Genomic DNA, 19,244 nt, shown 5'->3' with positions numbered 1-19,244 from the left:
AGTAAACAAATTATTCTCATGAAACTAACCTTTTTAACCTTTGAACTTTTAACTCAGTTATGCATTTAATGTATGTTAATATTTTTAAACCATATTTATGTATTTGAAACTTATCTAAAGAAATATTAAGTTATTTACATCCTGTTGTCTAAATTAATTTAGCCAGGGCTACACTTGATTCTGATCAGCTGTCTCAGAGCTATATAGATACTAGAGTTGCTACTGCCGCCAGGGCAGTCATGTGGTTCATGTGAGCCCCGATAGTTCCAAACAAACGCTGCGCTGTCATGTTATTCTATGGGACAGACAGCAGCGATTGCGTTATTGAATGGTAAATTTAACTGCCATAAATATTATTTATGTCATTTTTTGGTACGTTGTTTACATATTTATTTTTCATCAATATTGATTGTTATATTAACACTACGCAGGAACTATGTGTTTACATCCCATGTTGTTCGGGGACACCTTTAGTTGTTGCAACCACCTCCAAGAAGCAGCATGATAAGTGTATACTCTGCTATAAGTTTAACGTTTAAGAAGTTTAAGGTGATGACAATATACGTTTGAAGATGTGTGGACTCATTCTCTTTCAGTTGTGTGCAGCCAGCGAGTTCGACGGTGGATTTGATGACGGTGATGTTGGAGCGCAATTAAGAGGAATAAATCCATCTGTAACAAAGAGCTATGGTGTCGTGTATTAACTGGAGGGAGTGATAGTAAATATTAAAGAAAACACACACCTAAGCACCTTTTCAGCTGTTATTGCATATTTGTTAATGTCAGTTTTGCATTTGGAGAGGCAGGGTGACCACGGAAAGCTGTGTATTACTTACATTAGTTTTACATTTTTGGGGGGGAAAGCTTAGTGTTCATGTTAGCATGGGTCCACTACTGGCTTTAGTAGTTCTAACTTAACTTTTCCTTTCCATCATTCATCTGATGATAGACGTCTCATGATTTTCATTTTAACGTAACTGGGCTGTTTAATTGATTCGTGATTTTGCTTATAAGTTCCGATTCAACCATTAGCCTACCATCGTGGTAGCGCTAACAGGTTTGCCGTGGTCCGTCCGGGGTCCAACGCCCAAATGCCAACGTGTGGAACTGTCTCGATGTCCATACCCCGGAAGTAGGCGCCGCCATTTTTTTACAACGGAGGTCTATGGGAGTGTCGCAACTCAGTATCTATTTAGCTCTGAGCTGTCTGGTCTCCAGTTGAGCCAATGACTACAAAGTCCAAGGCTAGCACACCGCATCAATGGGAGCAAAGGATTTCTTAATGCTGTTAATGTTTTTCATATATTCGCTTTTTCTTTGTTTATTCTCTTTGCTTTTTAATTACTGTTTTTAAATGCCATTCTGCACTATTTCTTAATGCTCCCAATGCGTTGATAATGGAAAAGCACTTTGAATTGCCTTGTGTTGAAAGGTGGTATATACAGTAAATAAAATTGCCTTGCCTCTCCACCGGAAGCAGGTCGACCTAACAACACCCCACGGCCACATTAATTTAGAAAAATCATTATATGCATTAAAGCATTCCTGATTTGAAATTTATGAACATCTGGGCATTTGTTCCACATATAAGAAGTGTAAAAACTGAACGCTGATTATCCATGTTTAGTTTTGACTGTGAGGACAGAAAACAAAACTGACTTTGACGCCATTGTCAATACCTAAAAAACTAAAATAATGTGTTCCACTTTGATTGTCTTTGTTAGGACTCGAGCAGCACCATTCTGAATCAGCAGGTGTCCGTTAGATTTTCAGAGAAGGCAAGGCACTGCTTCAATAGTACCAGTAACATAAGAGGAGCATGTGCACGTTTTTCTAAATCCTGCTGAGACATACGTCCTTAAATCCTTAAATTAAGATACATTGTTGAGGTGATAATAGGCTGACTGCAAATGTCTTTATAGGACCAACAATATTCAGGTCAGAGTCCATGACTACTCCTAGATTTCTGGTCTTTTCCATGTTTAGTAACATTGCTGATTGAAGATGAGCACTGACTTTTAGTCATTTCTCCCCAAACAATTTTCCTTCATTTAATCTTTGAACGTTAGTCGCCTCATGAAATATTATTTGAACTTGTGTGTCTTCTGCATAGTTATGGCAAAATATGTTGTTGTTTTCCATAATCTGAGCCAGTAAAAACACATAGATGAATAAGTCCCAGGATGGAGTCTTGAGGAACTCACATGTCATGTTTGTGTTATGGTTGATTACCAGTAGGAACACGTGTTTTTCTCTCTTTAGTAATGTGTCATAAAGTATTTTTGGGTCGGACAAAGAGTCCTGCATCTCTTTGTAGTCTTGATGAAATGAATGTCAACATGGAAATTCAGATCCATTCATCCTCCTGGGCTTCCATTAAAGGGATAGTTTGTAGTATTTGATGGCAACGACAGGGGAGGTTGCATATTGCAACAAACTGAACAATAGTTTGTTGCAATATGCAATTTCTCAAGCTTGGGAGGTTAAAATGGAACATAGAGAAATTATTCAATTGGATAAACCTGAATTTGAAATTATATTTAAAGAAAATGTAACAATGAAAAAAAACGTATAACTCAGTTTTGAGAGCCAATGTACTCAGGCTTGGTCCCAAATACGGCCTGGGATAAATATATCAAAAAGGCCTGTTCACATTTCCCATAGGGATGTTGGAGTATGGACATATTGTTATGGTATACAATACAGCTTGAATGATTTATGGCACACACAATGACAAAAACAATGAGATCAAGCTTCTTCGCAGCAGACATATTTTTGTGACTGTACTAATCATGAAAAGTTTGTTAAAATTAGTTCAAGAATTTCAGTAAATCTGGATGCATATTTTTACAAACAAACAGAGTGTGTCATCTGGCCCAATAAATCACCACAATCCCTGTGGTGGCAGTGGAAGTGGCACATAGATTAACTATTCATACTGGCATTGTGTCTCTCCCTCTCTTCCTCCCTCTCTGGCCTTATTCAGATGCTCTAATTAATCAGCCTTAAATAGATGGACAGACCTACATTACTGACACAACTACTCATGCACCATGTACTATTTAATACGCAGATGGCACTGAAAGGCTGTGTGAACTGATATGTGTCTTTGTGTCTTATAAAAGACTGGAATTATAATTAAAGAATCATTATGTTGAGTTTTTGAAATCACAGTCCCTTTCAAAAAAGAAATTCTATATTTGTTTGGCAGTAAATCTTTAAATTGGAGTTTAACTTAGCAGGATTTTGGATTCATTGGAAAACATTTCCCAGTGTGGGATGAATAAGTATTTCTGATCCTGATTCATTTATCTAGGATCAAATTAATGACAACTTTGGGTTTACACTCTGTTTTGCCATCATTTATAAAGCTTTTTATAACATACTAACCTAAGCCATTCCTGACACCTGGGAAAATATGACGTAGCTACAAGAAGTCAAAGAGGAAAGAATTACAAGCATGATATAAACAGGACCCAAGGGAGTCGGCCGTTGAACCCAAGTTTGCGTATAGTGGCCAAATGGAGGTTCTACAACTGCTGTGTCAGTCATGCGCTGCAATCGGACCCATAATGACAGGGTCATTTTGGCTTCGTGGCTTTCCCATTGACTTACATTGGGATAGAGCGTCTGTAAATCAGCAGAATTTTTGGGGGTAAATCAACAAGAGCTATTTTACCTCTCCAATCATATGATTGAGCAGAAACAGGAGCTGACGCTATTGTGACAAAACGGATTGGAGTTTGTACTTCAGTAAAACTCAAATGCCTACGCTCCATTGGCCCCGAGGATGTGGAAGATTGCAGAAGATCTGTGGTAGATTGGTTAAGTTAGTACTTGATATTCACACTACTTTGCTCATAAATGGGGAGGGAAACGTGGGCTAGGCTCCAACGCTGTATCCAGTTCTCTTCATACAGCCAGGGTCAGCACACCTAAATGTTGACATTGAAACAAAGAAAATGTGCAACAAGCTTTGTGTTATTTTTTGCGAACTTACCAGGTCTAAGCAATTCACTTGCTAAGTAAAAAGTTATTATAACCAATAGAATTAAGGGACCTTTACTTGTCAAATCAAATGTATTGGTATACAGAAAAATCCAAGTTGCATTATTTACTTTTGATGACCATTTGAACGTAGCAGAACAACAGCAAAGACAACATTGACATCCTTGAAGTTTTGTCCACTTGACTAATTTTAGCTCTGGTTTGGTCTCCCCCAACTCCTGAAAAAATTCTCTGTCTCTTAAGCTGCTCATTGCTCCACTATGTTCACCTGCTGTTGCTAACTTGTTTCTGGACAATGTAAGGTGAGTTTGATACAGGTTTTTACATGAAGACAAAAAGTAAAGTTTGGACTGTAAAGCAAATAATCAATAAAACACACTAAAACATGGGGGCGGATAAAGTGTTTGTGATTCCTTTCTATGGATTACTAAGCACTTAAAAAACCCTTTCACATTTCAGTAAACACCTTCATTTAATCCATTGTTCATATAAATAGTAACTAATGCAGATTAAAGCATTTCCCTTTATATACTCTTCAGTTCTTTGAGATTTGTTTATATTATAGTAGGATGGCCTATAGCAGTGAAGTGGAGGTACAACAGGGTTAAGACAGATGACACAGGCCAAAGTGAGTCACATTCCACCATCAAGTTTAATCTTTATTTGTACATTAATGCATTTCAACAAGGCTTGGCAATATGGCAAACGATAAGATTTCACATAAATCAACCTCATCCCCTTAAAAGTCCTCTCAAGTCTTCAGTTATTCATCACCACTAAGCTTTAACAGTGATCAGCGTTTACATGAACAGCAAAGTATTACACGTATGGCCTGATTATACTGAATTTTACGAAAGTCAGTGATGGTACTTTACCCTTAATATATCACAGTGAAACTAGATGCCTTGCCACAGTTTAATGCTAGCGAAAACCAAAGATTATGTTATTGAATTGTATACATCTATCTGGCTCCTCCTCTCATTTGGTCCAATGTGTGAGCTTTAAAGTTGAGTTACTAGGACAAACATTTCTTCCATCAGACATGTAAAGCAGCAGGGTTAGAAAATGCAGTTTTTCTAATAGAAACCAGGGTGTGCTACACAGCATAGAGTCAGCGTAATAGAGAACACAGGTTACATTTAATATAAACAGCCTTTTCAGAATGAATTTTCAGCCAGACGCTAGAAGCAGTGTGGATTATCTAACCTGTACAGGTAGTTTTTTATAAATGCCCTGCCCCATTTCTTCATCAAATAAACAGCGCAGATCCCCATACAAGACTGCATCAAGATGCCGGGGCTGGCAGAGAACCACCAAGAAACTGCCTGGGGCCCAACTGAAGGGCCTGCAGGGGAATACTGGTACTGCTAAACTTGATTTACAGCCATATTCCGATGCAAACTTTCATATAGAATGAAAATACAAGAAATTAGATTCTTGTTCTGGCTCGTTTTTACAAGATACACTCTTTGATTTTAATATTGCAATACAGATATTACATTGCAAGGCTGGATTAGAAAAAAAGTGACATAACCTCAGGCCCCAAAAGTTCCACATTCAATGTATGTCAAAAGTCTTTGGTAATTTGATTAATTAATGATTTGTTGGCACCACAAAAGAAGAACATTGAATCAGGCAGATCCTGCTTCATCAACTTATTTTGTGATCCACCATCATTTTTAACATTTATTCTGTACCATAAGCACTGACAATTTGCTAATTTACACATTTCTGCATACATGTTCTTAATCAAATTACCACAAACTGGCACACATGAAATTAATAAATAAAGAAAAAGCAAAAGGAGCACTGCTTTGTTTCTCCTGAATTAGGAGCTTACTGTATTGGGGGCCCATTAGCAAATATTTGCCCCCAGGCCCTCTAACAAGGTAATCCGGCCATGCCAAAAGGCTGACTTTCCGCAGGGATTCGAGGTGTGCTTAGATGTTGTAATAATATCTACACATGTAAATTAAATGCTTTTTAAAATAGTTAATCATAGGCTGTGGTCATTTTAAACCTTCGTCAGTCATTAGAACTGGTTAACATTCACTTCTTAAGACATCCTGTCAATCTTGCAACTTTAAAAATACGATGCATGCTAATAAAAGCATGTTGTTCATCCATGGATGTGCTTGTCAATCTATGCTCAAAAGCACCAGATGATATAAAATAATAAATATGATGAATCCATCACTAAACCAGACGGATGCATTTAGGGCTCCACCAAATCTGGTTGGTTTGCAGAGCATCACCATCAAGAATAAGGACTGGCGGAGCATTTCAAAGTTCATAATGGCAGTTTGAGCTGCACAAGGCAACAGTTCTTACTTTGCGTCAACAAATAAGACAAAAAAACCCACCCCCGTCCATCAATCACAATCAAGAAATATGGCTGCAGTATCCCCAGAATACATTCACTCTCAACACAAACACACATTAAGACACATTTACTCCACCCGGAACCTCCACTGAGCAATTTGAAATTCATGAGCATGTCTAAATGGCACGACCATTCCTGCTTAGGAATCCATCTGTGCCAGCTCAAAACTTCCCACACAGTTTTTCATAACCATATAACAATGTAACAACAACTATTATTGATGACAGTTTGTCTACCTACCACATTCCCTTAGTGGCATTTATAATATGATGATACATCTGATAGCACTGTGCTGTTTCAAAGGTGTACACGTGTCATTTTTAAGGGTAACTTGTGTATTTTTCATCAAAAAACAAGTCTAAGTTTAGTCAGTTAAGTATTGGGCATTAGTGCTGCAGTCAGTAGCTGTGAAACAGGTTTTTATGCAATTACGCACCACCATATACAATCAATGTATGTCACATAAAAGTGCTTGTTTTTGTCCCCAACAAGTATCCAACAACATCGGAGAAACACAGAGAAAAGGATCTTACAGAAAAATACAATGTTTTTCTCGGGACTGTTTTTGTGTTTGACCAAGTCTCGCTCAAGAAGAAGTCTCGTTCTGAATCTTGCAAGTGCATGTTGCCTCATCCACATTGTCAAAATCAGCTACATATTAAGCTATGACATTGACAGTCTTTGATACAACTAAACTAGCCCCTCTGCCGGGCGATATATCGATATAAAGCAGATATGTTGAAATAAGAATACATATCGTCTTCGATTTTTTGCATATCGTAAAGTCTTTTCCTGGTTTTGACGTAGCTATATTATTGTTTGACTTTTTTCACCATGAACACCAAAGATTCTTATTCTAAAACTTTGCATGAATAAGCTTCACCGCTCAGTCTGACAGACGTAGAGCAAGGAAACAATCGGCATAAGGCAATAAAAGAAAACACTCACTGGCAGCAACAGTGTTAGTGTTCGCCAGCCATTCTATGTAGACGTAAACGTAGGCCATTGGCCTGTTAAAACCACATTGGAGATGATCACTTCATGTTACATATTTTTTGAAAGCACCAATTGTCAACTCTACAATGTATCGTCCAGCCCTGACTCCTCCCAGCTCTCCTCTCTATGACTCATTTCTACTGTTTTCTACAAGAAAAAAGACACCTCTGTCGTAAGATTTCAGAAGGACACTTCCTCTTGAATAAGACCATGTTAGACACAGTAACAAACAGACCTTTTCAGGGCGAAAGGTAAAAAGAACGTTATAATGGAGCGTAATTACCCCAAGCAATTACATTACAGCGCTCTCGCTCGATGATGGAATCATTTCAAAATGTGTTGGTCCCCATTAGTCACCGAGAGACAAAAACAAGGGGAATAGGGTTAGGGTTGAAACGTAATAACCTTCAACATAAGCAAATGAGTACCACTTTCATTTTGAGACTTTATAAACTTACTCAATCACAAAATCACTGCTTGGATGATTGGCAGCGTAATCAGTATCCACACCGCAGTTTTAGTTGTGTGATTGCACCACCGATTTGTGGGGAAATCTTCTGGATTGCTTCCATTTCAGCACAAGCACAGACAAATGATTGATGGCAATGAAAGGGGAAAAATTATGTTTATCCAATTTAGTATAGCCAAAGATGCCTTGGAGGTGTGGGGAGAAGCAAAGAGGAATATGGGGGATAAATTCACTTGTAATAAAAATATCACCGGTCAATATCAATCATCTCTTCCATGGTGTCATTGTTTATGGAAATTATACCAAGACACTTGATGTTAAATTGATGTTTGAGAATGTTCCACATAGAACCTCTACTTAAGTGTAAGACTGCATTTTTAATAAGTAGTTGGCGGTATAAATTAAATCAAACTCAGCCATTTTTATGTACATCACTCAGGCAACACTTTCCACATATGAAATATATAATATAGCATGAATCTATAAGCATATTGCTCAAATATTACATTGACAACTTTAAATCTAATTGATAAATAAAACATTTAAATTAAATGTTATCACTAAATCCTTCCATTATTTGATTCACATTCATCATATATATGTATATTTGATCACTCTATAATTTTTCTTTCAAAATATATTATTAACACACTGTTAAATACACTGTTGTTAAAGTTGGATGCGGTTATAAAATACATACCTTTGACAGTTTTTAAAAGTCTGTTTTTTAAAATATGAAGTAGAAGTGAGTGAGGCATTACATAGGGAAGAATAAATCATTTGATGTAAGGCCTGAGAGACATTTGCATTGTCAGATCTTTGAAAAAAAGATAACACAATGGTGTAGTCTGGCAGAAAGTATTTCTCCCGCTGTCAGCGTTTGTGTTATTGCGACCAAGCAACATCATTGGGAATGCCTCATATGTGAATTGTGTTTTTTCGTAGTTGTGTATACTGTATATACAATACATTCAGCAGAATAAACCCCCACAGAACTATATATATTTCTTATTTAGATTGAGAATAATGTGTACATGTAACTACTAAACCAACCGTTTTTTAAATGAGATGTTTGATCCATTAGAATTCACACTGTGCGTAAGTTACATCAGGGTTCTATCAGTGGCCACTTTTCCTCATTATCTCAACCTGAAGTTCAGAATCCCACATCACTTTAAACTTAAACAGATAATAATGATATTGTGAAGGATTGTCAACATAAGAAAATGCAACAATTAACTAGTCTTTTAAGCAGCCTTTAGTAAGTCCTTAGAAGGCAATGGCAGCAGCTAGAAGCGAAATAAAAAAAAAATACAGGCAAAGAAATCTAAACAGAAATTCTGTCATCTGTCTGAATAAATTAAAGATCTTTTCTACCTTTTTGCAAAACACTGAGCAAAAAAAAGCTCCTCCCAAGTGGTGGTAAAAAATCAATTTCCTTTACAAATCAACCAGAAGACGATGACGATGGTGACGATGATGAAGACGAAGAAGAAGAAGGGGAGCCTCGATGGGTCTCGCCTCCTCTCAGTTCCGTGAACCTTACTGATGACGATGACGTCATTTCCTTCTCTTTCTCCTTTCTACTTCCTGTGCAAACTGACCTCTGGGCAGGTCTAAACTGCCATGTCACCTTCGTTGATGCCTGCTCCATTGTTGTCGACCGCTTCACTGGCGAGTTGACACGCTGAGTTGCCATGGGAATGGTTGGTGTATCTTCCAGGCTGCTGGTTACCCCGGTTACCTTCCTTGCTTTGCCATTGTTGTTTTTATCCTGTTCCATGAAAAGCTCACTCAGCACTTCAGGTTCTGTGGTATCTCCGAATAAGTCCCAGCCTGGTTCAGCATGCAGCTGCTTTGATCGTGACGCGCCGGCAGCTTTGTTACCAGTAGAAGAGATCCTGGAGGAGCGACTGGGATCGGAGTCGGACAGGTCTGAATCCCAGTCACTGTCCCCTGCCACGGAGCCACAACCCAGAACTGACATGTCACCAGGGCCAGATCCTGAACTCTCCGAGTCGGACTCCCTGCAGAAAACAGGCACAATCTGAGTAAAATCATATAGAATTCTAGTAACCATAGTAGTAATGGCATCTACAGCCTATCACCAATTGGTGAACTTTGTCTTTGTTTATCGTTATTTTAAAAAGAAAGCTTCATTATTTGAGCTCTTTGTTAAACACATGCTGGAAGACATGGCTATTGTTAAAGACGCCTGGGCTAACTTACCTAGTCAACTGTCACAACGAATAAAGCCCTCAACGGTTGTTGAAGCACATTTTCCTAGAGGCCAAATAGTGGTACTATGACTACCGTTTCGGTCACGAGATGCCATCAGGCCTTAAAAGTCCTATTCCCATTGACTTGCATTGGGAAAGAACCTTCTGTAAATCGGCGTATGATTTTTTGAGGGTACGAACTCTCAAGTAGTCCTTATTTAAATCATTAGGTCCTTAACGTTGTAAAATGCACCAAAATCGGACTCCAGAGGTATTTTCCTTCTCGATTACTTTGATTGAGCGGATACCAGAAGTGACGAAGGGAATTGGAGGCGGGACTTAAGGAAAACTGCTAATCCATGGACCCAATGGGTGCGGAGGATTGCCCTCAGATTCAGGAGAAGATCTGGTTACTTTGGTACTCGATATGCCGGCAATTTTGACTTCAAGGGCAACTTTCATAGGAATGAACATGGCCTCGCCTCCCATTCTGTATCCAGTACTCTTTTTAAATCTATGTTCCATTACGAACCGGACCAGATAAAGTGGACAGAACCGGGATAAATGTATCAGTTATGTACTTAATTGTTGGTTCCCACTGAACTATGAACGATGGAATGCAGGGATACAATGAACAAAAAATACACATACCTGCCACTGTAGGGCGCAGTTCCTGTAGGGCCCAGTAGGTGGCAGGCCGGAGCAGCCAGGTACACAAAGCTGTCAGTGCACAGAAAGTCTCCTTCCTCTGGTTTTTGTGGACCAAGATAAGTTGGCTTGGCCCGCCATTCTGTATTTGACTGGTCAAAGTGTGTCTTCACGCTGTTTGACCGTTTCTGTACACTGCCTTGTTTTATACCATGGGTGGGAACTTCTGTCGTTGTGGTGACTTCCCCCTGGGAGGCGGGTTTTGCAGACACAGCGAGGTAAACAAAGCTGTCCGATTGAACAAAGGGATCTATGTCACCACAGTCCAGTCCTGAGCTTCTTATTGGCTTCTGATTTGGATCTAGAAAGGTTTTGATTGGTTGTCTTGAGGGAGACAGAGGAAGAGGAATGTCACCTCCCATGAGGCTCACTCTTTTCCTGGGCGGTATTTCTTCACATTGTGGGGTAGTAAAAGTCGTGGAGCCCTCGTTGTCTGTATAGTTGAGGGGGGTCTTCATGATTGAAACCGTGCCTATCTTACCAACCCTTCTTATATTGTCATCTTTCCCTCCCCTTTCATATGTCCCTATCTTTCCATGCCCCGCTTCCTCTTGGTCCCTATCTCCATCTATGTCTTCTTGCAAGGATGTATTGAGAAGTGTAGGGTAGCACCACTGTAGCTCTGCACTCTCTTCCCTCCCCCATTCCTTCGACCCTCCGTCCTCCCCGTCCTTTTCCAGTGACGTGCTGCTGCTGCCTAGGTCAGAGCCACTGATTGGCTGGTCGCTGTCAGAGCCGGCCTCCTCCTGGCTCTGATTGGATAAGGAGAGGAATACGCCGCTGGAGTCGGACTCCAGCGTCAGGTTGGAGTCTGGAGAGCTGTCCTCCTTAGTAGAGCTGGAAAAAAGACAATGTACTCAAAAACTGCTACTTCCTGTTGTCTCTCCTGTGACTACTAAATCTCTTTCTCGACCATTGGTTACCACTAATCCATCAACTTTTTCGGATCAAGACCATTAATATTTTTTTGCCCAACAGAGCACTTTAGTTGTATATGACAAGTTAATTATTGCAATGATCTGCTAAAGACAGATTCAGAAAGAACACCTAAGATATTAAATCTACTTCATTGATTGCAAATGATGTGCACTGGATGGCTTTATTATCTTTATTTGAAAACTACCTCTACACACACTGTTCAAAGACAATGAGATAATTATAGGGGTCGGCCCCTGCAGCAGTCAACATGTTGAAGTGGCCTTGGGCAAGATACTGATCCCAAAATTGCCTCCTAGTCAAACCCCCCACTTTTTACTACTTTTTATGCATTGTTATACCCCACGGCTCACCTGACAATCTGTACCATACAGTGTAACACACCACAAACCTGCACTTTAGCTTATCAAGACTATTCCATTTGGAGCGTCCTCTTGCTTTTCACAGTTTTTACCTTTCCATCCTCTAATCTTTTCCCTCTACGTCTGTGTATTGCTGAATAAGATGATGACCAAATCTAGAGGCACTAAAGTGAAAGCTTGTTCCTTTTCTCAAAATGCCAACTTGTGAAGGTGCTCATCTGGAATGATCCATTACTATGAGCTGTGATTCTGTCTGCACTATGAAAGACACTCTGACTTGTGTCTGGGACCAAAATCTGTAATGATAATGTATCAGAAACCATAGTTAGCGAATTACCAGGTTCCAGTCAGAGGGGGAGAACAAGTTTTCATAATGTCCAGCCCCGTATACCGAGCTGCCATGGAAGAAGGGCTGCTGCGTCTGAGATTGAGGAATCTATCTTGTTCTTCAGCACTGACTTATTGTTTACCATCTTTGCTGTCTGATTCATTAACTGTGACTGTTATGATCTACTGTTTATGTGGGATGTACCTTAAGGCGCTGGTGTTGGGCCACTACAATTTAGTATATTTATATCATCCTCGCCTTTCAGACATTTAGTGCATTTCATTTTCATTCACCTTAATAAAATCCAACAAGACTATTAGCACTGCACAGTACACAGCTGCAGGTCAAAGTTGGATGCAGAAGTATTACATTGCTCAGTACATTGCTTAAATAAACAGTTTAAATGAGATTTAAAATGATCAGAACAAGTGATACATGTGCTATCCTGACTCAAACAAGCCAATAAATAGCATTGTATAGTGCACAATGATGGCCTAAGTTTGTCTTGTTATCTTATCTTTGAATTGAACTGAAGATCCAATGGTCAAGTGCATTTATAAACACATCGAAGAGACTTTATTCTGATCGTTAGTTTATCTTGACTAAATTCAGACCTGGATTTTCCTTTGTCCATGTGCAATGAACCTTCAAATGTGCAGAATATATGTAATCATCTGGTAGAAAACGTTTTTCAATGCTGACAATTAAAATGTTTGTGGAATTACCTTGGACCAGCAGTGGAAGTCCCAGTAGTTTTAGTTGACCAGTCAGAAGGTCTTTCTGTGTCTGTAGCTGGTGAGGCCATAGCAGTGAGCTCCAAACTGACATGGGCTCTGCTCCCAGTGCCTGGAAAGTGGAAGAAGGAAGGTGGAAGAAAAGCAAGATACTGTATGTCACAAAATGAAACTGTTCATTCCCCAATCATTAGTCCAAACACTGCATTTTTGATCATAGCCAGTTGATCAGCGTTTGCCTTGATCTTATTATCAGATAAGAAAGTCCCGGAAACCAGTTTGTGAAAATTCTGCCAGTGACAGTACCTGGGCCAACAAATCTTAAATTAGGAAATATAGTGAAGACTGGCTTGAGCTAAGCTAAGAAAAAACTAAAGGCAACAACGGAAAGATCCAGAGAGAACGGAGACACATGACATTGAGGGAAATAAGCCGAAATCCAAATTATTACACTGTCTTTTATTTTTCTTGCTCAAAATTCCCACTTCAGGTTAATGCAAGGCAAATTATAATTTATGTTATTGCTTTATATTTAGCTAATTTTTCCACATTTCCAGTTTTTCAACCAATTTCTGTTTGATTAAATAAAGTTCAAACTAATTTAAACATAGGAACAGTTAGGGTTAATGGAGGATATTAGTGGTTAATGGAACTGTTATGTATGAAGTCTTTACTTTAACTCTGTAAAGATAAAGAGTATGGAGATTGGGTCATGTGTTATGCAGGGTTCGATGGGGCCTAACAACCATGGGAGCCCTATAACCTTTTTTTGATAACCCTAATGACATCACTATGACATAATCAGGGTCTGGTTTCCCAACATGAAAAAGATCTTACAAAGTCTCCATGACAAATGAAAAACTAGATAGAAAAATAAGACAAAAGGGACCTGCTCTATCAAAATCAGTCACATCAATCCCAAAACACATTTTTAGTTGTAAACACAGTTGGAAAGAGGACATTTTTAGCTTTCCAATGATATCCTATTGAGTTTGTTCTCCAAATGTTCAGCAACATATTTCGAATAACAACGTGACACGATTTAGATAAATGGCTACTAATTTGTTGAAATATTTTAGCCATAGTTATTGCTTAATATTTACAATAAAACACATAAATCCTAGTGATACGTACCTGGGAAGACAGAAGCTTTATCTCTCTGCGGCCCTGGGTGTGTTTGGTACATGTCAGCTCGTTCCCTCTGTGCCTCCAGCAGTGGTTGGTATAAATCCTGGGTGTCCCTGTGTGGTTGGGACAGGTCTAAGTGCTCTAAGTCAGAGTCCAGCTCCCTGGCTCTGCGCTCCAACTCCGTCAGGCTGAGCTCTGAGGCTGCAGAGGAGGGGGGGTGGGAGCCCCCAAAGCCAATCGGGGGTCGAAGAAGAGGCCAACGTGGAAGGGAGCCAGAAAAGGAATCTGTATCATCACCTCCACCTGCTCCTCCTTTCTCCCAGCCATCCTCCCACAAAGTGTTGACCATATCCAGCACAGTGTCCCAACCTTCTTCCTCTCCTAAAGGGCCTCCTTCTTCTCCTCCCTTCAACTCACTTTCTTCTTTCTTTGATTTTGTCCCAACTTGTTCTTTTACATGCCGCCCTTGTGTTCCATCTTTAGTCTTCATTCCTTTATCCTCCTTCTTTTCACAAATTATTTCTATATCTCTTTCATTTTTCACACGTTCCTTTATGTTCCCATCTTCTGGCGCTTTCTCTTCCACCCTTCTCTCTGACTTTTCTCGTTTGGTTTCCTCTACTAGCCCAACACTGACAGTAACCCTCTCTTTCTCCTTAGCCACTTTCTCCTTCTTTCTGTCTTTCTCTTCCCCCTTCTCATTGTCTCTCTTCTCTTCTTTTACCTTCTTCTCCTCTATATCAGTTTTACCCTTCTCCTTGCTTCTGGATCTCTTAGGTTCCTCTTGCTCTCTGCAGACCCTCCATTGCTCCAAGTTCTGCTCTTTCAGGGAAGCTCTGCCCACCAAACTGGCACTCTGTCCTGGATCTTGGTGGGATGGCTCTTTAAGTGAGCATCGTCCCACGATACTTGTAGCATTCATGAGTGTTGTTAGTGGGTTCTCCGAAAAGTGGCCTGGACGAGGGAGGAGGTGAACATGAGGATGCCTTTTCTCCAGTGCTGAGAGGACAGAGGGGAGTGGGGGGAGAATAGGGAGGTTGTGGAGTGCCCCGCCCTGCCGAACAGTCCTCTTTCTGACAATAATTCGGCGTGGCCAAGTTGACTCAATGCCCTCAGCAGGGCTTGTTGGCTCAAGGTCTGGAAACCCTCTGCTTAGGCAAGGGCTGACCACGCCTGGACGGATCCCTATTGCCGTGCCAGGTCGAGTCCTAGACGTGGACTTGGATGATTTGGACTTGCGGGACCTGGAACCTTTCTCTACATGGGTTGATTCAATTTTATCAATGTCCAAGGGCTTTTTCTCAACTTGCTCTACAGGAGCAGCCTCAGATTTATCCCCAGTCACAACACTTATCTGGTCTTTATCTGTATTCTTGTTGCTCTGGGTTTGACATGCAACCCCAGTCTCTGAGTTACTTTTACTTCCTGTTTCCTTAATAACCCCAGTCTGTAGTACATCCTCAGGCTCAGATGGCGCACTCTTTACTTGTGGTATAACGTCAGCTTCTACTCTGGGCCCTGCTGGTGAAATAACCTCATTATTAACTGTTTCTACACCCCCAGCTACAGTACCAGTCGGGTTGTCCACCTTCCTTGGAAAATCTCTAGCCTCAACCTCTGCCTCGATCTCTGGCTTCATCCCTGTACCTGGTTCAGCTACAAGCTCAAAATTATTTTGAGGCTCAATCCTGTTATCAATGTCAGTTACATAAGGTGTAGACTCAGCAATAGGTTCCGGTTTAGCCCCAACCCTTCCATTTCTTTCTCCACTCCTTGTCCCTCCCTTGTGTCCCTCCTTGTTCACAGTTGGACCCATATTTTCTGTCCCTACCCCAGACTGTACTTTTCCTTCCAGATCCCGTCCCCCTGGTCTTGTTTTCACCTGGGAGCCCATTCTTTTTTCAGACCCATTTTTAACACTAGACCTGGATCCGTGGTCATGCTGGTTCCAACTTTCAGCTCTATGGTGTTCTTTTATTGCAGCCCTTATTTCCGCCTCCGACATGTTCCCAACTTCATTTACTAACCTCGGCCCATACCCAGATTTGCTGTCAATCAACACCAAACCCACACTCCCATTGTCATACTTTGAAACCATACCCCCACCTATACTTTCAGATCCAACCTTGGACCCAGCTCTATTCCTGCCCACAGCACCAGTCCCCATTCTGGGGGCATTGGGGGAAGGTGAAGGTGAAGGTGAAGGCTGGGGAACCAACAGGGGTGTTGTGTCTAAAACCTGCTCAGGCTCTAAAAACACAGAGTCTCTGTCAGAACGCAAAGGTACAGGTCGACCATAACCGAAGGTCCCAAAGGACGAAGTTTCCCTCCTCTCCCTTTCTCTTGCCCTCTCCCTCTCCAGTCTCCCCCTTTCCCTCTCTCGTTCCCACTCTCTTTGGGCCCACCCTCGCTCCATCTCCCTTTCTCTCTCCCGCTCCCAGTCCCTTTCTCGGTCATTCCGGCCCCACCCTCCTCCTCGATCCCTCATGTCCTGCTCGAGGTCATGAGCAGATAGTTGGACCAGTGGAGCGCGGTAGGGGGATCGTCTCAGCTCGAGTGGTGGCGACATTCTGAGGCTCTGAGTTTGCGAGTAATGCCTCGGCTGGATGACATGGGGAGGGGAACATCGCAAACTTTGAGACTGACTGGGTCGAGGTTTGGCAGGGGAGAAGAAAACCGGAGTATGGTAACCTGAGGAGAGAGGGGACCCAGAAAAGGGGGAAATTAGGGGGGACGTAAGAGAAGAGGACTGGCCCCCAGGGGGAGGGTATTGCCCTGGGTTTAGATACCCCCCTCCTCTGTCAATCATCTCAGTTGTAGTATACTCCATACACTCTATGTGTGTTGGAGGTGTCAAGACTTTCCAGGAATGTCGGCCATCTCTACTCTTTGTACTGTCTCCATGTTGATGGTGGGGGTGATGGTGGTGTTTTTTGGATGAGGAAGAGGACACTCCGGGTGCTGAAAAAGATGACATGGAGGGAGAAACTGATCGGTTGAAACATCCTGGCGAATGGCAGCCGCCACCATCGACATCCTGACCCCCGAGCTTCAATGAATCATAGATGGCTCTTTCATCCAGTCGCCGAACAAACGAGGGGTTGGGAGTTAGAGAGCGGGGCTGGGAATCGAACATGTCAGCTGGAGACCTGCTCACCCTCAGGGAGCCACTTGCAGAATAGCTAAAATTCCCTTCATTTCCACCGTCTCGCCTTATGGATCCTCCAGAGTGATGGTGATGGCTGTCAATCTGCTGATTGATGCACATGGTATCGTAGATGGATCTTTGGGGTACGTAGCCATCTCCATATCCCCCATCCACTGTCACAGCCCGCCCTCCCACTACCCCATCCCCAGCTCCATGTTTTTCCAGGCAACAGGAGCTCTTCCTGAAACACCCAGGACGGCTCAGAGGCTTTCCCATGATTGGCCGGATTGCTGATGGTGGGAGGGGTTGGTGGGAGGCACGGTAGAAGTTTGAAGGGTGAATTGTGAATTTGTCAGATTTACTAATTCTATAAAAAATTGCTTAAAAAACATCGGACTGTGCAGGAAGCAGTGTATCTAGCTTTGAGTGGAACATGGCAAAAACAAATTGAATTGCTTTTCATTTAATGTAAAATACTGAAGCATAATCCTTCTGTTCAACAAAATCAGCTTGTCAAAAATGCCATGTGATAAAAACAATGTAAAGAAGATAACTGCTAATTGAAATATCCCAACCAGATTTTGAAGAAAAAAAGTACTGAAAAAATATGTCCAGTTTTTATGTCCACAGGGTTACTGTTCTTAGCTCATTTTCTCCCCCACTGTTTTCCCAGCATTTCTACATTTGTATTTATTCTGGTTGTTTATTGTTCTGGATGTCAGTTTAGATCCAATTAAGTCTTTATCCAGTGGAGCGTTATTCTGTCAGACACAAAGCGACAGAAAGGCCAAGCACAGTGGAAGAAATGATGAATCCAGTCAGAGCTTCGTCTTTCATTCCGACTGTATGTGTTGATTACCATTGTCTGTCTGGAAAACAAAGAAAAGAAGAAAAGATTTGAAAGCAGCTTGAAAAGTCTCTCCATAAATGTCAAGTGAGTGGATATTAACATATTCAGTTTTAAGACATAAGTATCAATCACTGATATTCTTGCCTGCCCAATTAAAGAAGCATTCCAATTTTAAACACCTAGCGCGATTTCCTTATCACAAGAAATAGTGCTCTACCTGTTAAAACAGTAGTTTAATGTCTTTGAATTGAGTTTTCTCAAATTATAGAAATGCCATCAGTTCATCAGTTATTTAAAAATGGTCGTTCCATTATAGAATATTAGAACCCCTATTGTTAAATGATTCGCTAAGGTCAACCAGCACCAACCCAAGGACCATGGAGGCCCACCATTGAGTTACCAATAATGCTGAGAAGAGAAGCACTTTGCTTGGGAAGGGGGTTAGCCAGTTGAACGCTTTTCTTTTTTCTGAAAAGGCATTTAGTGTTGCGCTAAACCATAACTTCAAAAAAAATTCAGTTTAATTTTTTTCTTGAAATCTTTTGTTATTTTATTCCACGGACAGGCTGAATGCTGAGTTAGGAACTGTAGCTTTAGTTGGTAAACACCATCCCAACAGTCTTCATAACCTTAAGAGTGGTCAACTCAAAGGCAAGAAAATAAAAGATAAAAAACCTTAAATTTGGTTTCCCCCAAAAGATGGGCAGAACATTTAGCATTTGTCCTAAGTTCTACTGTGATAATGCCTTTGCTCCATTTTGGAAGTTATACAGTAGGACACAAAATAGGTAGCAAAAATATGTCCACAGCTCAGAAAACAAGGGGTAGGACTGTATGTTTTTCTCCAAAGTACAGGCTAAACGCTAAACGCTAATCTAATTGCTTAGGTCAGTTTTGTGGAATAGCTCCTTACAGCAAAACTACACAAGCTAAAAGCTTCCAATAAAATGACTTTCTCTTTTTATACCAAGGAAA

At 40.9% G+C, this 19,244-nt stretch overlaps 1 protein-coding gene across 1 annotated transcript; it reads right to left on the bottom strand.

Annotated features, from left to right (window-relative positions):
- Positions 1-4,641: 4,641 nt before the first annotated feature.
- Positions 4,642-17,695, bottom strand: LOC134881668 (uncharacterized). Its single transcript, XM_063909179.1, has 4 exons — positions 14,278-17,695; positions 13,135-13,255; positions 10,727-11,620; positions 4,642-9,883 (listed from the first exon to the last, which is right to left on the bottom strand). The coding sequence occupies exons 1-4, from the start codon at positions 17,693-17,695 to the stop codon at positions 9,304-9,306; spliced, it is 5,013 nt and encodes a 1,670-aa protein (XP_063765249.1). The 3' UTR covers positions 4,642-9,303.
- Positions 17,696-19,244: the final 1,549 nt, after the last annotated feature.

Source organism: Eleginops maclovinus, chromosome 19 (assembly GCF_036324505.1).
Source record: "Eleginops maclovinus isolate JMC-PN-2008 ecotype Puerto Natales chromosome 19, JC_Emac_rtc_rv5, whole genome shotgun sequence".
Lineage (NCBI taxonomy): Eukaryota > Metazoa > Chordata > Actinopteri > Perciformes > Eleginopidae > Eleginops > Eleginops maclovinus.
The sequence above is the reverse complement of the archived record's forward strand: the minus strand, read 5'-3'. Positions and strand labels throughout refer to the sequence as shown.